Source organism: Gopherus evgoodei, chromosome 2, assembly GCF_007399415.2.
Source record: "Gopherus evgoodei ecotype Sinaloan lineage chromosome 2, rGopEvg1_v1.p, whole genome shotgun sequence".
Lineage (NCBI taxonomy): Eukaryota > Metazoa > Chordata > Testudines > Testudinidae > Gopherus > Gopherus evgoodei.
The window spans coordinates 256,254,280-256,274,556 of NC_044323.1; the positions used below are offsets into that span (position 1 = coordinate 256,254,280).

The following is a 20,277-nucleotide window of genomic DNA, read 5'->3' on the forward strand; positions in this document are numbered from 1 at the left end:
CAATATAACCAAAACAGAGGACCTCTGCGACCAGATTGAGAGGACCAGCTAACAGCTATATAAATACTCCATTGTTATCTTTTATTCTACAAAACAACAAATTGATATTTTTTTCAGAGAAAGTGGTTTGTTTTCTAGATAGATATCTGCTCTGGTAGAGTCCACATGTATTTCATATGACATGAGCGTATCAGTTTCTGGGAGCTATAGTCTGAATGCATTTGGGTAATTGAGTTTTGCAATCCAGTGGCAGGTCAGGGTAATGACAGTCATTGTGTTTCTTAGGAATATAAATTATATATCTATCTGTTTCTGAGGGTAAGTATATAAATGAGGGAAATGTTCATTTAGGGAACATTGTGTGTAGTGGTATGTGTAGCAATGGAACGTAACTGCTAGATTTAACTGCAACTGCGTGGGACTGAAACAGAGAGAGGGAGGAGGCCTAAAAAAAGAAATGTACTTGGACTCTGTCCAGCAAAAACAGCAGTTACTCAAATTTGCATGTCTGTGTTGAATTATATTTTGCAACTAAAGACATAATGATTTGCCCCTGGGTTATATATGTGGTTCCCTTAATAACATGAATGGAAATAATACGATGCATATGGAGTGATTACTGCATTTGTGATTCATTCACTCTAGGCAGTCAAGCAACACAAGATTATTCTAAAAATCCATTCTATCCCATCTAATTTTTATACTTGTGTTTGTGAGTGTGTTCTGTGTGAATTTTTTGCTCACAAAAGATGTCAGATTAATACCCCGGATTAAATTAGTCTATCCATAGACAGAACGAAAAAGACAGTGACAGGGAGACTTTCCACGTGCCTTGCTATTGTGACACCCACCTGACATGGAGGCACCTGCTCTAGAAGTGAGAGGGCCATTCAGTCTCCATTCCCATTCAATTCTTCACATTTCGGCTGAGACTGCTAACAAGGTAGCCAAATAGTGCCAGTTGTGGTGGTGATATTATGGTCCACTTATCCACTAGGGGCTAGACTCGGACCTACAAACTGTGAACATGGACCACTGAGCATTATCAGATGGTGATAGCTTTGATCGCTACTTACCTGGGCTGATTTGAAACAGTAATACTGAAGTGCTCTACTTTACCCAAACTCTCACTTCTAATTAACAAGTTCTGTTCTCGCTGACTTTCAACTTTTGTTTGCGTGATGGTTTGTGTTCTAAGTAGAGATGGGCCTAAATTTCAAAGCTCTAATCTGAATCCTCCACAGATCAAATATGTTTCTGGGATTTTGGTGTGCTTTGGACTAGGGCTGTCAATTAATCCCAGTTAACTCATGCGATTAACTCCAAAAAAAAATAATCACAATTAAAAAAACTAATTGTGATTAATCACAATTTTAACCGCACTGTTAAACAGTAGAATGCCAATTGAAATTTATTGAATATGTTGGATGGTTTTTCTACATTTTCATATATATAGTATTCTGTGTTGTAATTGAAATCAATGTGTATATTTTTATTACAAATATTTGCACTGTAAAAATGATAAACAAAAGAAATAGTATTTTTTAATTCACATCATACAAGTATAGTAGTGAGTAGTTTGTTGTGAAAGTGCAATTTACAAATGTAGATTTTTCTTTTGTTACATAACTGCACTCAAAAACAAAACAATGTAAAACTTTAGAGCCTACAGCCCCACTCAGTCCTACTTCTTGTTCAGCCAATCGCTAAGACAAACAAGTTTGTTTATATTTACAGGAGATAGTGCTGCCCTCTTCTTAATTATAATGTCACCAGAAAGTGAGAACAGGCATTTGCATGGGACTTTTGTAGCCAGCATTGCAAGGTATTTATGTGCCAGATATGCTAAACATTCGTGTGCCCTTTCATGCTTCAGCCACCACCATTCCAGAGGACATGCTTCCATGCTGATGATGCTCATTAAAAAAATAATGCATTAATTAAATTCGTGACTGAACTCCTTGGGGGAGAATTGTATGTCCTCTGCTCTGTTTTACCCACATTCTGCCATATATTTCCTGTTATAGCAGTCTTGGATGGTGACCCAGCACATGTTCATTTTAAGAACACTCACTGCGGATTTCACAAAACGCAAAGAAGGTACAAATGTGATATTTCTAAAGACAGCTACAGCACTCGACCCAAGTTTTAAGAATCAGAAGTGCCTTCCAAAATCTGAGAGGGACGAGGTGTGGAGCATGCTTTCAGAGGTCTTAAAAGAGCAACACTCCAGTGCGGAAACTACAGAACCCGAACCACCAAAAAAGAAAATCATCCTTCTGCGGATGGCATCTGATTCAGATGATGAAAATGAACATGCAATGGTCTGCACTGCTTTGCACTGTTATTGCGCAGAACCCATTATCAGCATGGACACATGTATTCTGGAATGGTGGTTGAAGCATGAAGGGACATATGAATCTTTAGTGCATCTGGCACATAAATATCTTGCGACGCAGGCTACAACAGTGCCATGTGAATGCCTATTCTCACTTTCAGGTGACGTAAACAAGAAGCGGGCAGCATTATCTCCTGTAAATGTAAACAAACTTGTTTGAGCGATTGTCTGAACAAGAAGTAGGACTGAGTGGACTTGTAGGCTCTAAAATTTTACATTGTTTTATTTTTTAATGCAGTATTTTTTTGTACATAATTCTACATTTGTAATTTCAACTTTCACAATAGAGATTGCACTATAGTACTTATATTAGGTGAATTTACAAATACTATTTCTTTTGTTTTTTTACATTGCAAATACCTGTAATCAAAAATAAATATAAAGTGAGCACTGTACACTTTGTAGTCTGTGTTGTAATTGAAATCAATATATTTGAAAATGTAGAAAACATCCAAAAATATTTAAATAAATGGTATACCACTATTGTTTAGCAGTGCAATTCATCGTGATCAATTTTTTTAATCACGCGTTTTATTTTGATTTTTTTTATTGCTTGATAGCCCAACTTTGGACAATCTCTTTTCACATTTAACACTAACATAGTTTACAAATTGTTGTGTTTTAGATTTTACTGGTTATTTTTAAGTCATGCATCAAACAGAACTGGCCTCTTTCCAGCAGATAGTTACCAATACAATAATCATTGTGACACTGGGAGGGACATGTTCTGTTAGTGGTACAATAAAAGCAAGTTATGTTTTTGTCCAGTTTTTTTCTGAAAGCTGTCCTAATTCTATCCATAATGTTTCTCTGATACACTGCTATTTCTCTAGCTATCTTTATTTAAATAGAGATTGTAATTCACTAAAGGAACATCTATTTCTAGAGACGGTGCTATAAATCATGTACCAAACTGCAAAAAATTTTTGTCATTTTTAAATTGTGAATTCTCTACTTCAGGGGGTTGGCAGCCTTCGGCACATGGTCCATCAGAGTAATCTGCTAGTGGGTCACGAGACATTTTGTTTACGTTAACCATCCACGAGCACGCCCACCCCCTGCAGCTCCCAGTGGCTGTGGTTCGCCATTCTCAGCCAATGGGAGCTGCAGGAAGCAGCACAGGCCTCAGGGACATGCTGGCTGCTGTTTCCTGCAGCTCCCATTGGTCGTGAACAGCGAATGATGGTCACTGGGAGTTGGGGGAGGGGGGGCATGCCTACAGACAGTCAGTATAAAGAAACTGTCTCGCAACCCGCCAGCGGATTACCCTGATGGGCTGCGTGCCGAAGTTTGCCGACCCCTACTCTACTTGAAACTGCTTCTTTGAAAAAACACAACCACCAAACTACTGTTATGTACTATATCTGTTTGGAACACAGTCTGCTTTGACAAAAGCTTATGCTCAAATAAAATTGTTAGTCTCTAAGGTGCCACAAGGACTCCTCATTATTTTTGCTGATACAGACTAACATGGCTACCACTGTGAACTCTAAAATTGAAAACTCCACTTTCTCTGTGTGTGTGTGTTTGTTCATACAGAATACTAAACCTGTTATGCATATTTTCCCTGTAGGGGAAGGTCAAGCCAAAAAAGAATATGAAACATCCAAAAATGTAGGATTCCTGGCTCCAGTGTGAGCTCTTCAATTTACCAACTAAAAAACTGCAGATGTGCAAAATGATTGTGAAAATACTGTAAGTAGCATTTTTCAGGGGACTCTGAGAAACTGCTTCACTTTACAAGGAGGAGTGGGTAAGCAGAAAAGTGGTCTTGTGAGCAAAGAGAGGAGAAAATTGCTTTGAAAGCTCATGTTATTGTTTCCAAAGGAATTTATGGCAACCAGAAAAGACAGCTCCTGAAATGAGAGAATGTGTTCCCTCTGGATACAAGTAATCCCTTTAATGATTAATGTTGAGATGACTAACAGCTTACAATGTATAGGAAACTTCCATTGGTATACAGAGTCAGAAATTCACATTTTAAAAGAAGGTTGTTAGATACCTTTTAAAATATTTTAATATTGTATCCTGAGAGAACAGTACAAACTCACTAAAGTTTTATATTGTTTTTCGTTGAATTTTCCAACCAAGTCCTCCAAAAGCTATTTATTTTTTTAAACCTAGCCTTTCTCAGCTATAATTATTTCCATGTCCCCAGTATGATGCCATAGGAAGGCTGAGAAGTAGGCCACATAGATGTTTCAGGCCGGTGAGAAGAAAGAAATTAAGAATCTCCTCTATACACACACATTATTTTATGTTCATGTTTTTGTTATGGTTTGTTACATGGGCAGGAGGGGGAGGAGGAAGCAAAGAAGGGAAAATGCTCCCAAACTGTGCATAGAAACTGGATTAAATGTTGAAGTAGTTGTGCTCCTGCACATTAGCACTTCCCTGTGTTTGCTCAGGAAATTGATTCTTTAGGGTACATCTACACTACGGGATTATTCCGATTTTACATAAACCGATTTTGTAAAACAGATTGTATAAAGTCAAGTGCACACGGCCACACTAAGCACATTAATTCAGCGGTGTGCGTCCATGGTCCGAGGCTAGCATCGATTTCCGGAGTGTTGCACTATGGGTAGCTATTCTGTAGCTATCCCATAGTTCCCGCAGTCTCCCCCACCCCTTGGAATTCTGAGTTGAGATCCCGGTGCCTGATGGGGCAAAAATTATTGTCGCAGGTGGTTCTGGGTAAACGTTGTCACTCATTCCTTCCTCCGGGAAAACAACAGCAGACAATCATTTCACTCCTTTTTTCCCTGGATTGCCCTGGCAGACGCCATAACACGGCAACCATGGAGCCTGTTCAGCTTTTTTTTTTTACTCTCACCGTATGTGTACTGGATACCGCTAACAGAGGCGTTACTGCAGCGCTACACAGCAGCATTTGTTTGCTTTTGCATGACAGCAGAGACGGTTATCAGTCGTTCTGTACCGTCTGCTGCCATTGTAAATTGGCAGTAGGATGACTTATCTGTCGTTCTGTACTGTCTGCTGCTATCATGGGTGCCCCTGGCTGAGGTCGGCCGGGGGCACAAAGGCAAAACTGAGAATGACTCCCCGAGTCAATCCCTCCTTTTTGGTTTCTAAAAATAGTCAGTCCTGCCTAGAATATGGGGCAAGTGTACTAGAGAACCAGTGTATCAGAGAGCACAGCCGCTCCGTCCTGCAGAAATAATGAGCTGCATGCCATTCACAGGGGATGCCCCTGCAGCAACCCCACCCGTTGCTTCCCTCCTCCCCCAACCTTCCTGGGCTACCGTGGCAGTGTCCCCCCCATTTATGTCATGACGTTATAAAGAATGCAGGAATAACAAACACTGACTAGTTAGTGAGATAAAATGAGGGGGAGGCTAAGACAGTCCAGGCAGAATATTAAGCGGTGCGAAGGAGAGAAGCCCAGCATCCCGCTGCTATGATAGTCCAGGCAGTACAGAATCTTTTCTTTACATAGGAAAGAGAGGGGGCTGATGGAGCTCAGCCCCCAGTTGCTATGATGAGGACGGTTACCAGCCGTTCTGTACCATCTACTGGAAATGACGGGGAATCATTCCTATTTTTACCCAGGCACCCCCGGCCAGCCTCACCTGAGGCCAGCCAGGAGCACTCACAGGCTGATGACAAGGACGGCTAGCAGTCCTACTGCACCATCTGCCACCGGGGAGGGGAGAGGAGCAGATACTGCTCTTCACTGCCACAGCATCACGTCTACCAGCAGCATTCAGTAGACATAGGGTGACATTGAAAGAATTCAAGAAACGATTTCTTTCCCTTTTCTTTCACGTGGGGGGGAGGGAGTAAATTGTCGAGCTATACCCTGAACTACGCCGGACAATGTGTTTGAACCTACAGGCACTGGGAGCTCAGCCAAGAATGTAAATATTTTTCAGAGACTGCTGTGGACTGTGGGATAGCTGGAGTCCTCGGTACCCCCTCCCTCCCTCCATGAGCGTCCATTTGATTCTTTGGCTTTCCGTTACACTTGTCACGCAGCACTGTGTAGCCTGGAGATTTTTTTCAAACGCTTTGGCATTTCGTCTTCTGTAACAGAGCTCTGATAGAACAGATTTGTCTCCCCATACAGCGATCAGATCCAGTATCTCCCATACGGTCCATGCTGGAGCTCTTTTTGGATTTGGGACTGCATCGCCACCCGTGCTGATCAGAGCTCCAGGCTGGGCAAACAGGAAATTAAATTCAAAATTTCGTGGGGCTTTTCCTGTTTACCTGGCCACTGCATCTGAGTTCAGATTGCTGTCCAGAGTGGTCACAGTGGTGCATTGTGGGATACCGCCTGGAGGCCAATACCGTCGATTTGCAGCCAGACTAACCCTAATCCGATATGGTAATACCGATTTTAGCGCTACTCTCGTTGGGGAGGAGTACAGAAAACAATTTGAAGAGCCCTTTATATCGATATAAAGAGCCTCGTAGTGTGGACAGGTACAGCGTTAAATCGGTTTAACGCTGATAAAATCAGTTTAAACGCGTAGTGTAGACCAGGCCTTAGTCTCTTACATGTATCATCTGTTCTGAGTTAAGAGCACAAGTGACATTCATACCTAGCTGAGAACAGCTGAAGCAAGTGAGGACAACTGAGGAACTCTAGGGCATCAGAATCTGTGTCCCTATGATCCATGTAGATGGCAAGATGTGTGCTTCATACCAATACTCCATACCAAAGTAGGGAATTAAAGAACTATTTGAAATCATTTATTTCTTTGGTGCTCTTGGAGGAGAGGTACTAACTAATGCTATTAAATCATAACCATTGTGCTTGAGTACGGGTGAATATGGAAAAAGCAGAAAGGAAGAGGTAAAGAAAGGGACAATGTAATGATCTCCTGCAGTGATTGATAATGGAGTTTGTGTATGGAAGGAAATGGAAGAGACTGTGGGCAGGATCCCTGCTGGAACATGATGGAAGATTTTAGCACAGAGGGAATGAAGAAGTGACTGGAGGCTGTAAAATATTAGAGAGAGCTTTTCTCCAGGTCACCCTGCTGAAGGACTTTACAATAAGGAATGGAAGAGAAGATTGAGAAGGGAGGAAGGAGAGAAAAGAAAATGAAGGATGAAGAAAGGCTATGCAAAAAAAGCCCTCAGAATTATTCATACATATTTATTTTTGATGATAACCACAAAATGTGGTAAGTACTTTCCAAACAGAAAAGAGGAGACAGTAATTGCCTTGAAGAGCTCGCAGTGTAGGTTCAAGTCTGATGTGCCTTTTGCAAAGCTTTTGCAGTTCCCTGGAATTATTTATTTATATATATATCCACTTCCTATCTAAGCTTTTGGCAAGCATTTTTTATCTTGAATCTCTGTGAATAAAGTGAGGCTCTCCTTGCTAGTGAATTTCAAGTTTGAGTATTGTTTATTACTCAAAAGCCATAAGTTCTCTGCTATTATGTCCAGGAGGCCAGACCTACTCCTGACAAACTAAGAAATCTTATGCAAACATGCCTGAATATGTGAGAGCTTGTCAAACCCAAACTTTGTCTGTTTTCATAGCAGAAGAAAACCAGAACTCAAACCTTTGTGAATGTCAGTGCCTAAGAACTATTTTTGGCACACAATGTATTAATGAACCCATTTTGAGACAAGCTTGGTAAGATTTCCCTTGTTCTACAAGGGAGATGGCAAGAGTAAGAGAAGAAGAGGAGAAGACAGAGAGAAGAAACAAGAAGAATTTAATCCTGCCTCAGCATGGGGAATGGACTAGACCAGTGTTTCCCAACTAATGTGCCGTCACACCCGAACAGGTGTGCTGCAGAATTTTTTTTTAAAGAACATGTGAGAACAAGGGGGTGAGCTGCATTCTGATTGGCCATCTGCCCCATGGCCCTGCCTTCTCCAGGAGTGGAGCAATCAATCAGAGCTTAATCTCCCACTCTTCCTCCTTTCCCTCTGGTGTGAGCAATCAGTCGGCTCCTCTGCTCCACCTCTTCCCTCTCCTGCAGCTGCCAGCTGAAGGCAAGGGGAAAAGCCCCTGGAGCTCGAGGTGTGCCATGGCAGAGAAAAGGTTGGGAACCACGGGACTAGATAACCTTTTGAGGTCTCTTCCAGCCCTAAATTTCTATGTTTTATTAAAGAAGAAGAAGAAGGTGAGGAGATGTGGGAAACTAGAGAAAGAGACATGGCTTTGTCCTCCATGAACTTATCTAATTATTTTTTAACCTAGTTACAGTTTTGGCCTTCACAACATCCCCTGGCAACGAGTTCCACAGGTCGACTGTATGTTGTGTGAAGAAATACTTTCTTTTGTTTTAATTCTGCTGCCTATTAATTTCATCGGGCGAGCCCTGGTTCTTATGTTATGTGAAGAGGTAAATACCACTTCCTTATTCACTTTCTCCACACCATGCATGAATGTATAGACCTATATTATATCCCTTTTAGTCATTTCTTTTCCAAACGGAACAGTCCCAGTCTTTTTAATCTCTCATTTAATGGAACCTGTTCCATTCCCCTACTCATTTTGATTGCCCTACTCTTTACTTTTTCCAAATCTAATATATCTTTTCAGAGATGGGATGATCAGAAGTGCACACAGTATTCAAGGTGTGGCATGCCTTGGATTTTTATAGTGGCATTATGATATCTCCTGTCATCTTATTTATCCCTTTCCTAATGGTTCCTAACATTCTGTTAGCTTTTTTGTTTGCTGCTGCATGAGTGGATGTTTTCAGAGCCCTATCCAAAATGACTCCAAGATCTCTTTCTTGAGTGGTAACAGCTAATTTAGACACCATCATTTTGGGATAGTAAAATTATGTTTTCCAATGTGCATTACTTTGCATTTTTCAACATTTGAACTTCATCTGTTATTTTGTTTCCCAGTCACCCAGTTTTGTGAGATCCATTTGTCACCAAAGCTGTTCTTACCCATACGCAAAGTACGCAGCTGCATAGGGCACCAGGAAATTTGGGACACCGAATTGCCCGGTGCCCTATGCAGTTGCGTGCTGCTCCAGTGGCCAGCGTGACCCCCCCAGCTGGCTAAGCCACCGAGGAAAGCTGCTCCCACCTGGTCTGCCTCTTCCCCATGGCCCTCACCCCTGCTCCGCCCCAGCCCCGCCCTCACTCTATCCCTTCCCCAAAGCCTCTTCCCCGCCCCACCTCTTCCTGCCCCTGCTCCACTCTAGGCCCACCCCACCTCTTCCACCCCTTCCTCAGGGACTGCAGCAGGGGTTGGGCGCTCCCCACACTCACTGGGCAGCAGCAAGTGGAGCGACCTGGCCCCAGGCCACTCCACTCCGCTGGCTTCCAGCCATGCCACCTGTGAGTGCTGGAGGGTGATTCCCTCCTCCCCCAAGGTCCGGGAACCAGGGGAGCAGAGTGGAGCGGGGTGGGACTGGGTCGCTCCACTTCCTGCCCCATGAGTGTGGGGTCGGGCCTGGGGAGCGGTTTCCCCCTTGCCCCATAAGCCTGCTCCTGCTCCCCCCATGGAAACCTGGGGCCAGCCCCCTTCTCGCCTCCCTGCAAAGGCCTGGGGCCATACACATACACACCCCATGGAGGGGGAGAGGGCTGCGTATCCCTAGACATCCCAAAATGTCTAGGGATGACCCTTTTTTTGTCACTCTTTGCTGTCAACTTTGGACTTCACTATCTTCAGTAATTTTGTATCGTCTGCAAACATTGCCACCTCGCTGTTTACCTGTTTTCCAGATACTTTATGAATACCTTGACCAGCAGTGGTCCTAGTATAGATCCTTGAGGACCCCACTATTTCATCTTTCCATTGCGAAAATTGGCCATTTATACTTACTTTTTTTTTTTTTTGTATTTTAACCAGTTACTGATTCATGAGAGAACCTTCCCTCTTATCCCATGATTGCTTAATTTACTTAAGAGCCTTTGGTGAAGGCTAAATATAAATAACTTGATTAAGAAACACCTAAGGAGGGACATAAAGGTTAGATCAAACTTTTCACAAGTGACTAGTGATTTTTGGTGACTGTTTTTGGGAGCCTAACTGGAGACACTATAGAGGGGCCTGATTTTCAGAAAGTATTGCAAACACATCTTAGGAAAACAAGGCCCTTTTAATGAGTCTCTGGTTGGGTCCCAAAACTACTAGTCACTTTTCAAAATCTTGGCTGTAAATAGCATGAAGGGGGAGGAGCGTTATTTAGTATAATGGGTATAATTAGGAATAATATGTGAGAAAAATGTAGACTAAATATCAGAGAATTTTTCCTGATAATGAGATCTGTTAGCCTATGTCTCCTAGGGGCAGTAGTGGACATCCCACTACTTGGCAAACTAGTAAATATACATTAAATTTCATTGTAGCCAGCTTTTGCAATTTAATAACGTGGTTTTAGCCCTGACTGAAGCCAGTCTCCCCAGAAGCTCCAATGCTCATGGATTTTCAGTCCTGCCCAGGAGAAACCGTCCTCTGATTAGCTGCCTTCCCCATTTTCCTCTCTCCTGTCAAGGCTTCCCACTTCTTTCAGGAGCAGAGATGAGTTTTGGGCTAGTGAAGGGGAGATGGAGCAGCCAATAACATTTTCAGAAGACAGGAGGAAGGAGAAGAGAGTCCAGCAGCTCAGGGTGGCACTTTCCCCCTCCCCTTCTGTGAAGTATTGGTCGGTCTGCTCTGTCTCATCCCTCCTTCCTTTCCACTCTCTATCCCTGCAACAGGAGACCTGTTAAGGGGGAGCGGGAGTGAAGAACACTTGGAACTGACCTCCCTCCCTGCACTTGGGTAGAAGGGGGAAAGAAGACCCTGCTGCAGCTGCTGCCTGAAGCTGGAGAGGAGTTGAAGAACCCCCACAGCTGGCAGATATGCAGAGGTGTCTTATTGGGCGAAGACTTGGGGTGGGGAGCAGAATCAATGTGAGGCTAGGAGGTCAAAGCTGATGTGGGGGCTGGGTGTGTATAATTAATTGCAGGGCTGGGGAATGGGCAGATGGGAAGATGGAGGGGACATAGAATTACTTAATTAGATATGGGGCTTGGGGAGAAGCTGGAATCATGGAAATGTAGGGCTGGAAGAGACTTCAATAAGTCATCTAGTCCAGGACCAAGTATACCTAGACCATCCCTGAAAGCTGATTGTCTAACAGGTTCTTAAATAAACTTTGTCTGTTGCTGGTAATATTATTTGGCCCCCGAAGCTTTTGGTGACCACATAATCACCAACTGTGTAGCAGCATTTTATACAAATGTATGTAATTTGATCTCAGTTGGATTCTTTCAGTGAGAGCCAAAATCACCTTATTCTGTACATTTGGGAGAGTTGCAACACTGTAATTGTCACACTCCCCCAGGAGATGGGCAGAGGGAGTGTAAAAATCAAAAGGAAGCAAAATCTGATATTAACTTTTCTTCTTTATGTCATGTGTTTTGGGCCAATCTCATCATTTTGAAGGGATGTGACTCATGATTTTTGACTCCTGGGGTTGACAATACTGAATCTGCTTTGGCCAGGAGTTGGACTAGATGACAGAACAGGTTTTTCTCATTTCTAGAACCTAGAAATGTGCCACTTTTCATATGAACTACCGGGGCCGGTGCAAGGATGTTTCACGCCCTAGGTGAAACTTCCACCTTGCGCTCTCCCCCCCCACGTGTCTCCCACCCTGAGGCGCCCCCACCCCGCAGCAGCTCCCCCCCTCCGCCCTGAGGCGCCCCCCTTGGAGCAGCTCACCCCTGCTCTGCACACGAGCATGAGCACCCCAAGCACGCCATGACTGCTTCACTTCTCCTGCCTCCCATGATTACGGCGCCTAAGCTGATTGGCGCTGCAAGCCTGGGAGGCGGGACAAGTGAAGCAGCTCACCCCAAGATACCATTATTTTCCTCAATTAAACAGTTGTATGTAATACAAGGATTAAAGTTTAATTTTCCTTGAACTGTGAGTTACATCAGCATTAATAATGCCAAAGCTGTCACAATAGCCACCAACCCATCAAAATAGCACCTTTAAACAATCTAATTGTTGGTTTTTTTAAAAAAAAATTTGAAGACAAAGATTTAAATCCACAAAGAAACTATTGTCTTATTTTCAAGTAGCTGAGGTTACCACATAAGAATTTTACTGATGAAAATAATACTGATGTATTGTATCACTAGTGGAATCTATCCCTTACTATCAATCTATTCAGTGCTCTATAGCACAGTCCAGTACTGTTGTGCATACTGTGCAAGATTCTCTACGCAGAGATCTCCATTTGAATCCCCACGTGGGGAATTAAGGAACCAGAGCCATTGAGGTGAGTCCAAATCCTTAGATTTAAATTGAAAATTCCCTGTGAAACACACAGGGATTTAGGTGGGAAGTTCTAGTTTTGGCCTGTCCCTACTGGTGACAAGCTAGTTTTAACACTAGCTTTCCAGAGAAGCAGCTTTAGCCCTTCTTCAGTGGCTGGTTTTCTTCCCTTTTGCACTCAGTCCTGTAAATTACCCCAAATCACACCTGTGTGGTTTTTGTTTTATTTTGCTTTAACTAAAACAAGTAATAATTAGAGCAGTAAGATAATGAGATGGAAAATTGGTTAATATGCCAGCAAGCCTGTATCTCATTAGAATTGGAATTCCATTTCTGCTCATTTTGGCTTATTTTCAACATCCTTTGATTTTGCAAGACTGTGGCTCTTGCTTATTTCTCTGCTTATGAATAAAGCTGTACTCTAGATTCCACAGGAATAAATCCACACAGTTACTTTGTGGTCAGCAAAAAGCATTTCTATTCTATGCCTACAAATGTTCTTGGTTGCCTGTGAAAAGGCCTCTTATTTAGTGAATGGAAACAGGATATTTTTCTTTCATTCTCATTGGCAGGATACTTTTCTTTCATTCTCATTCAGCTGTTCACAAGAGAACTTAAACAAGGGCTTGTCTACACACAGAAGTTTCACCGATTTAACTTTAAATCAGCTCCCTTGTGTGTAGGGAGATCACTTGTCTGGCTTTGAGCCAGACAGTCCTTTTCTGGGGTAGTTTGTCCTGCCCAGGCACTGGAACAAAACTGGATGTGGTTTTCTCTGTGTCATAAACAGATGGTTAAGGGTTAATGTCTCTTTTACCTGTAAAGGGTTAAGAAGCTCAGTAAACCTGGCTGACACCTGACCAGAGGACCAATAGGGGGACAAGATACTTTCAAATCTTGGAGGAGGGAAGTCTTTGTTTGTGCTTTTTGTGGTGGTGGTGTTCGCTCTTGGGGCTAAGAGGGACCAGATGTACACCCAGGTTTTCCCAATCTTTCTGAATCAGTCTTTCATGTTTCAAAATTGTAAGTAATAGCCAGGCAAGGCGGATTAGTCTTATGTTTGTTTTCTTAACTTGTAAATGTGTCTTTTTGCTGGAAGGATTTTTACCTCTGTTTGCTGTAACTTTGAATCTAAGGCTGCGGGGGGGGCTAGTCTATATGAACCTGAGTACCCTGTAAAGCATTTTCCATCCTGATTTTACAGAGATAACTTTTTACTTTTTTTTCTTTTGTTACTTAAAAACTTTCTTTTTAAGAACCTGATCGATTTTTCCTTATTTTAAAATCCAAGGGATTGAGTCTGAATTTACCAGGGATTGGTGGGGGGAAAGGGGGTGGTGGTTAATTCCTCCTTGTTTTAAGATCCAAGGAGTTTGGATCGGTGTGAAGCCTTTCAAGGCAACCCAGGGAGGGGAAGTCTAGGCGGAAAAGGAGGGGGATGGTTAATTTCTCTTTGTTTTAAGATCCAAGGGGTTTTGGATCTGTGTTCCCCAGGGAAGGTTTTGGGGGGACAGGAAGTGTGCCAGACACAAAATTCGGGCGTACCAGATTTAAGCTAGTAATTAAGCTTAAAAGTGTTCATGCAGGTCCCCACTTCTTGTACCCTAAAGTTCAAAGTTGGGGAAAAGCCTTGACACTCTGGTATTGCACAGGGGACGCCATTTTTAAGCCTGCTGCTCCAACCCCTCTGGCATGACCGTGAACACAGCATGTGTGCAAGGTAACACTGGTGGGGGGACATGCACTTAAACATGGTGCCCACCATGCAGCATGACCTCACGCTGCATGAGGTCACACTGGTGGAACAGAGCAGCATGCGCTTAAAGATGGCACCCTCCATGTGGCATGACCTCACATGCACTGTAATGCGAGGTCACAGCAGTGGGGGCACTTCTTGTACGGCATAACCTCACATGCACTGTTTGTGGAAGGTGACACCAGTGTGGGGGAGGGTCACGCAATTCTTGGAAGTCCTGGAACCTCCAGTATCCCAGGAACCTGCGAGTGGCTACCCTACTTGTGCGTATGTATTATACAATCTTGACTGACCTGATCACATACTATATTTTTCATAGGACTCCTGCCTCATTTGGAGCACAAGATAGATAGTGCTCTGGATAGTGAAGTAGGCTATTGTCTATACAATCCTGCCCCATTTGTTGCTGAAGCTGAAAGGGGTATAGTGAATGAGACAAGGGACTGCGGGAAGAGCAAAAGATGGTCCAAGTGAATACTGTTGAATTCCACCATGGAAAATTGAATCCAATTTTCCTGTGTGATAGAAGGCAAGTTACCCTGAGGTATTATTGGCAGAAGTGCTGAGTATTCCCAGCTGCTGTTGAAGTCACTGAGAGCTGTGCTTTGAATGTGTACTGCACTATGTAATGCCAGCTTCTCTGAAAAATCAGGCCCATTGCATCTCAAATTGGATACAAAACTAACCGACAGTTTTAACCTATAAATGCTCTGTCTCAGTTCCCCTTCTGTAAATAGAGATAATAATACCACCATTCCTCACAGATTAAAATTAATTAATGTATGTGAAGCAATCAGATACTTTAGTGATGAGTTCCATAGAAAAGCCCATGAGGAAAGTAATAATTCTGTCTTCAGAGCAGAGTTTGAATAGGGTGCAGTAAATAAGTCATAGGGCCACAGTTTGAACAATGAAAACAAAACAAAATATTGAATAGCTACTCATTCAGTCAGCATTGCCCATCCTGTGCACTGAATGAAGCGCAGGGGTCCAGTGGAAAAAATAGTATGTGACCATGCAATTAAAGACTATATGATAAATACCTATGCCAGCTCCCTCTTCCTCCTCTTTCCCGCCTTACAGTGGTGAAAAGTGCTGAAAGGTAATGTGACTAGAGCAAGATTAAAACATTAGTGAGATAACAAAAAGAATGAAAAATTTGGATTTGGGAAAGTGGAGGAGGAAGGAGAAAAGAGGGATTGTTGGAACAAGAGAGAGACTGAAAAAGCATTGAAGATGTTAATGAGGACAGAGAAAATGTAGAGGAAGGATGAGGAGGAGGAGAGAAGGGAAGAGGGAATAACAGGCATTGAAAAAGCCAGAGGAACAGGATAGGAGGTACAAGAGAAGGAAAGGAAAGTGCAGTGAGGGACAGAAATGATCAGAAAGTTACTAGAAAGTGTGTGCATGCATGTGTGCAAGCGCACATATACCAAGAAAATTGTACTCTCTGGAGATCACCCCTCTGCATTGGGTGCTGAATTGTAGAAAAATAATTATTTGGTCCATGGCTGGACTTTGCTTTCCCTTGAGATACATAATAGCTTATTGTTTTGCCAGCACAGTTGAGTCTTTGGGCTAGGCTTATCTGCTTTGTATTTTAGAATTCTAGTCAAATCATCTTTGTTTTTTTTCCCTCTTCCAGAGAATGCTTGCAGCCGTAAACGTCTTGATCTCGTCTTCATCATCGACAGCTCTCGCAGTGTACGTCCTTACGACTTTGAAAAAGTGAAGGAATTCATTTTAACCATCTTGCAGTTCCTAGACATCAGTCCTGATGTCACCAGAGTAGGCCTCATTCAATATGGAAGCACAGTCAAACATGAGTTTTCATTGAAGACGTTCAGGAGGAAACATGATGTGGAACGAGCAGTGAAAAGAATGATGCACCTGGCCACTGGCACCATGACTGGACTGGCTATTCAGTATGCACTGAACATTGCATTTTCAGAATCGGAAGGAGCACGGCCACTGAGCCAGAATGTGCCCAGAATTATCATGATAGTGACAGATGGGAGACCACAGGATCCTGTGGCAGAGGTTGCAGCTAAAGCCCGGAACTCAGGCATCCTGATTTTTGCCATTGGTGTGGGGAGAGTGGATATGAACACCTTGAAGTCCATTGGAAGTGAACCTCATGAAGAGCATGTCTTTTTGGTGGCTAATTTCAGTCAGATTGAAACACTAACCTCTGCATTCCAGACTAAAATTTGCGGTAAGACAACTATTTGTGGATTTGAAAGCCTGGGTGAAAATATTCGGAGTAAAAAACAAACATGCAAAAAATCAAAGAAAAATTACCTAGGTTTTGTGGTGCAATATAAAAGCTAAGCAGAAAGCTAAACTAGAAAATATTGGTGCTTAATTCATATAAAATGTATAAAAGAGGTTTATCCAAAAGACACTCAGCATAGGAGACATATCTGGCAGGGAGAGAGCCAATTCTGCTGTTGGACCTATTAAAATGTGATTTAATTCCTAGTGGAAGTATGCAATGAGTGAAATACACATACCCTTCTTTTACCATTTATTATTCATCATTATTATTATTATTATTTTAGAGAATACACCATTCTTTGCTACTTAAATGTCATAAGTAATTTGATTTATATTAATTTTTAAATATTTTTCATTTAGTACTGATCTCTAAATTTGTAAGCTTCATGGTTGTCAGATTTTGGGTACAGTCCAAACCAGTGAGAGGTTGTGTCATTGCCTGTCCTGTAACCCTGCGTGCCTGGAATAGCAATGCTGCTGTAGCTCCCTTATCTGGACACTCCCAACTATTTTACAAGCATGCACTGAGTATCTGTAAGGTAAGTACCTGTGGGTCTGCAACTCTGACTCCAGCAGCCTGCTTGTTACACCCCAGTCTCACATTTATATCCACCAGATTTTTGGTTACATCTTGCAAGATGACCCCAATACCTTACAGTCCTGAATTTTCCCAAAACCACAGGCTCTGCAATGTGCAGTCCTTTCCTGGACCAATCAGAGGTTTGTTTGCTCCACTAAAGGGGCAAAATGCACAGTTTATCACTTTAACTGGGGTTAACAATCACTTCATTTCAAACAGCACTGGGTGGGTTTAGAGTAAAAGTAAAGTTCATTACCAAAAGGAGATAGGATTATAGGTTAATTCAAGTATGAAGCATAGAGTTAGAAATGGTTACAAGCAAATAAAAATTAAAAACACTTCCTAGAGATTAAGATTTAACAAAACTGTAGTCTTAGTTCAGGGTCAGATTCTTACCACATTACTCTTCCAGCAAGACACATTGCCATCCCTCTGGCCAGGATCTTCCATAAACTCCAGAGAGCTCTGTTCCTTTGAAAGGTAGCTTGGGGTTCTTTGCCCCTCTCTTTTAGAGTCCAGTGACCTTGTGAAATAGATTCTTCTGAAGGTTTCCGACTGCCCCCCCACACACACACACAAAGTAAGGTTAATTCAAGCTATAGGGAAGGAAATGTGGAATCTGGTGGTGAAGGAAGTTCCACGCTGGTTTCTTCCAGCATTGGTGTTTGCAAAAATGCAAATGTTTCTGTTCCTCCTGCTGTGATGCAAATGAATCCTTGCCATGTGATTACCAAAGGACTCTGATGACACCTGGCTGGAGACATCAGCTTGTCCTTTGTCTTGGAGAAACCTGTTTACCTACTCCCTTCACATTTGTATGGTTCCTTGGGCATTTACTGTACATACAGCAGGCAAGAATATTACTGATCATTTGAAGCTTACTGCCAGATACCAATGAACCCCTTGCCCTCTTGCACTGGACTGCTGTTAGGGTCTGTAGCGGAGCGGAGCCAGGGCTCAACCCTCCTTGAAGGCAGGGGCGAGCCACACCGGCTTACCGCACTCCGTTGGCCCGGGGCCCGCCCCTTGTTTTGGGGCTGGGCTGCCGCCTACTGTCACTTAGGGCTCAGACGCTCTGCTGCAGGGCTGAGCAAACAGACACAGCAGGTGGCTCAGGCCCTTTGTTGCAGGGCTGAGCAAACAGGCAAACAGTTAACAGGGGACTCAGGCCCTTTCTGTTGCAGGGCTGAGCAAACAAGCAGTTCAGGTGCAGAAAGCCCAGGCCCTGGCCCAGGGCAGGGCAACAAGCGACTCAGGGCCCAGGGGTTGAGCCAACAAACACCAGGAATGGCCTGTTCAGGCCAGGGAGGAGGGGGAGTCTGCCACCCTTGAACGGGTGGCAGGGGGAACGCAGGCCCTCCCACTCCACTGCGTTCCAGCCCGGGGCCCTAGTAGCAGTCTACACCGCTGGCGGTCAATGGGGGATCATGACCGAAACACAATGACATCGGCTCAGGTGAGTCTGCAGCCTGACTGGAGTCGGCTGCCCCCAGGCCACTTCCAACCTCTCCCTCACTGGGTACCTGCCATCTGCCAGCGTTGTCCTGTGGGTCCCAGACCATGGGTTCCTCAGGATACCGAGCGTCGGGAGGTCCAGTCCATTCCTCTGGGGATTGGGCGTCGGGAGCTCCAGTCCCCTCCTCTGGGTACTGAGCGTCGGGAGGTCCAGTCCACTCCTCTGGGTACTGGGCGTTGGGAGGTTCCGACAGCTCCTCTGAAGGCCGGCCGTCGGGAAGCTCCGGCAGCTCCTCTGGGTACCGGGCACGGGGTAGGTCAGGCCAGTACTCCTCCGGGTATCGAGCACGGGGCAGGTCAGGCCAATGCTCCTCTGGGGACCGAGCACGGGGTAGGCTGGGCCCAGCAGGAGCTCAGGTCCCAGCGTCTGCCTACTCCAGCAGCGTCCTTTCAACTGAATGCTGGGGCCAGGCTTTTATACTTCCTGTCCCACCCCTCAACTTCCAGGGGGCGGGGACAGGTGGCAGTGGCCTTGGACTTCCTGTCCCACCCCTTACTTCTGGGGGGCAGGGACAGGAGGCAGTGGCTCCGCCCATTGCCGCACCTGTTCTGGCCTGTTCCTCTCAGGCGCGGCGGGGAGTGAGGCCCCCTCGCTACAGGGTCACAATGATCTCTTGGCTATAATCAAAATACAGAGTTCAGGCAGTATATATAGAACCCTTCCAAATGCTTAAATATTGACAGTGTGCAAAGAAATATCTCTGCACGTTCCTTGATATTAGAAATGAGACATGAAAACTAAGTAGTACTTTTGTTCCATCTACAGTCTTTTTTGTGTACAAAAACTTATGAACAGCCATTACTGCAGTATTGTTCATTCATGCAATAAAGTTAAAAGTAATCTTTGCTAATGTACACTACTTTGCAATAGGCAAATGGCTTCTGTGATCCTTCCTGGGGGTGCCCGGGGTTGTGAGGCATCTTGTTAAAACCTGCCCTTAACGTGAGGAAGTCTTGTCTGTGTCTGCCAGGGGTCATCTCCCCAACTCCACAGGCCACACAAGCATTCCCTTCTCAGCTCATGCAGGCTCCGCAGTCCCTCTGCAGGTAAGCAATAGGCACACTCCAAACCCCAAGCACTCTGAGGATCCCCCTGGAATGTCCAGTCCCTGTGCCACTAGACATTCACAACATTCACACATCTGCTACTCCCAAAGGAATATTCACGCTAGCTTATCAGTTTCACCTCCGCATCATTGCTCCATTCAACTCCCAGGATTTAGATTTGTTTATACTGAAAATAAATCTGAATTTATTTAACAAAGAACAGAGATTCAAGAAGTAAACAGATTTAATAGACACAAATAAAATCATAATATGCTTTCTAGAGCCTGAACTTAACTAACAAGTCATTCTCCTGTCTCATAAAGGATAGCTTGCCCTAAGTTTCTCTGCCAAGGTTAAACAGTCAGACTGGCTCCATTCATGATCTCCATTCATATGACAAGACAGCTGGCAGCCTGCCCCCACAGCCTGCCCTTGTTGCAGTCCCAGATATAGTTCATGATGACCCATTGTCTTCA

General features: G+C 43.8%; 1 protein-coding gene across 9 annotated transcripts in view; it reads left to right on the top strand.

Annotated features, from left to right (window-relative positions):
* Positions 1-20,277, top strand: part of MATN2 (matrilin 2) — a 114,868-nt gene that overhangs the window by 24,253 nt on the left and 70,338 nt on the right. For all 9 annotated transcript variants that reach the window (XM_030553534.1, XM_030553533.1, XM_030553536.1 and 6 more), the window contains exon 3: positions 16,028-16,597. In XM_030553534.1, the coding sequence (XP_030409394.1) occupies positions 16,028-16,597 (570 nt within the window). The remainder of the gene's footprint in view (positions 1-16,027; positions 16,598-20,277) is intronic.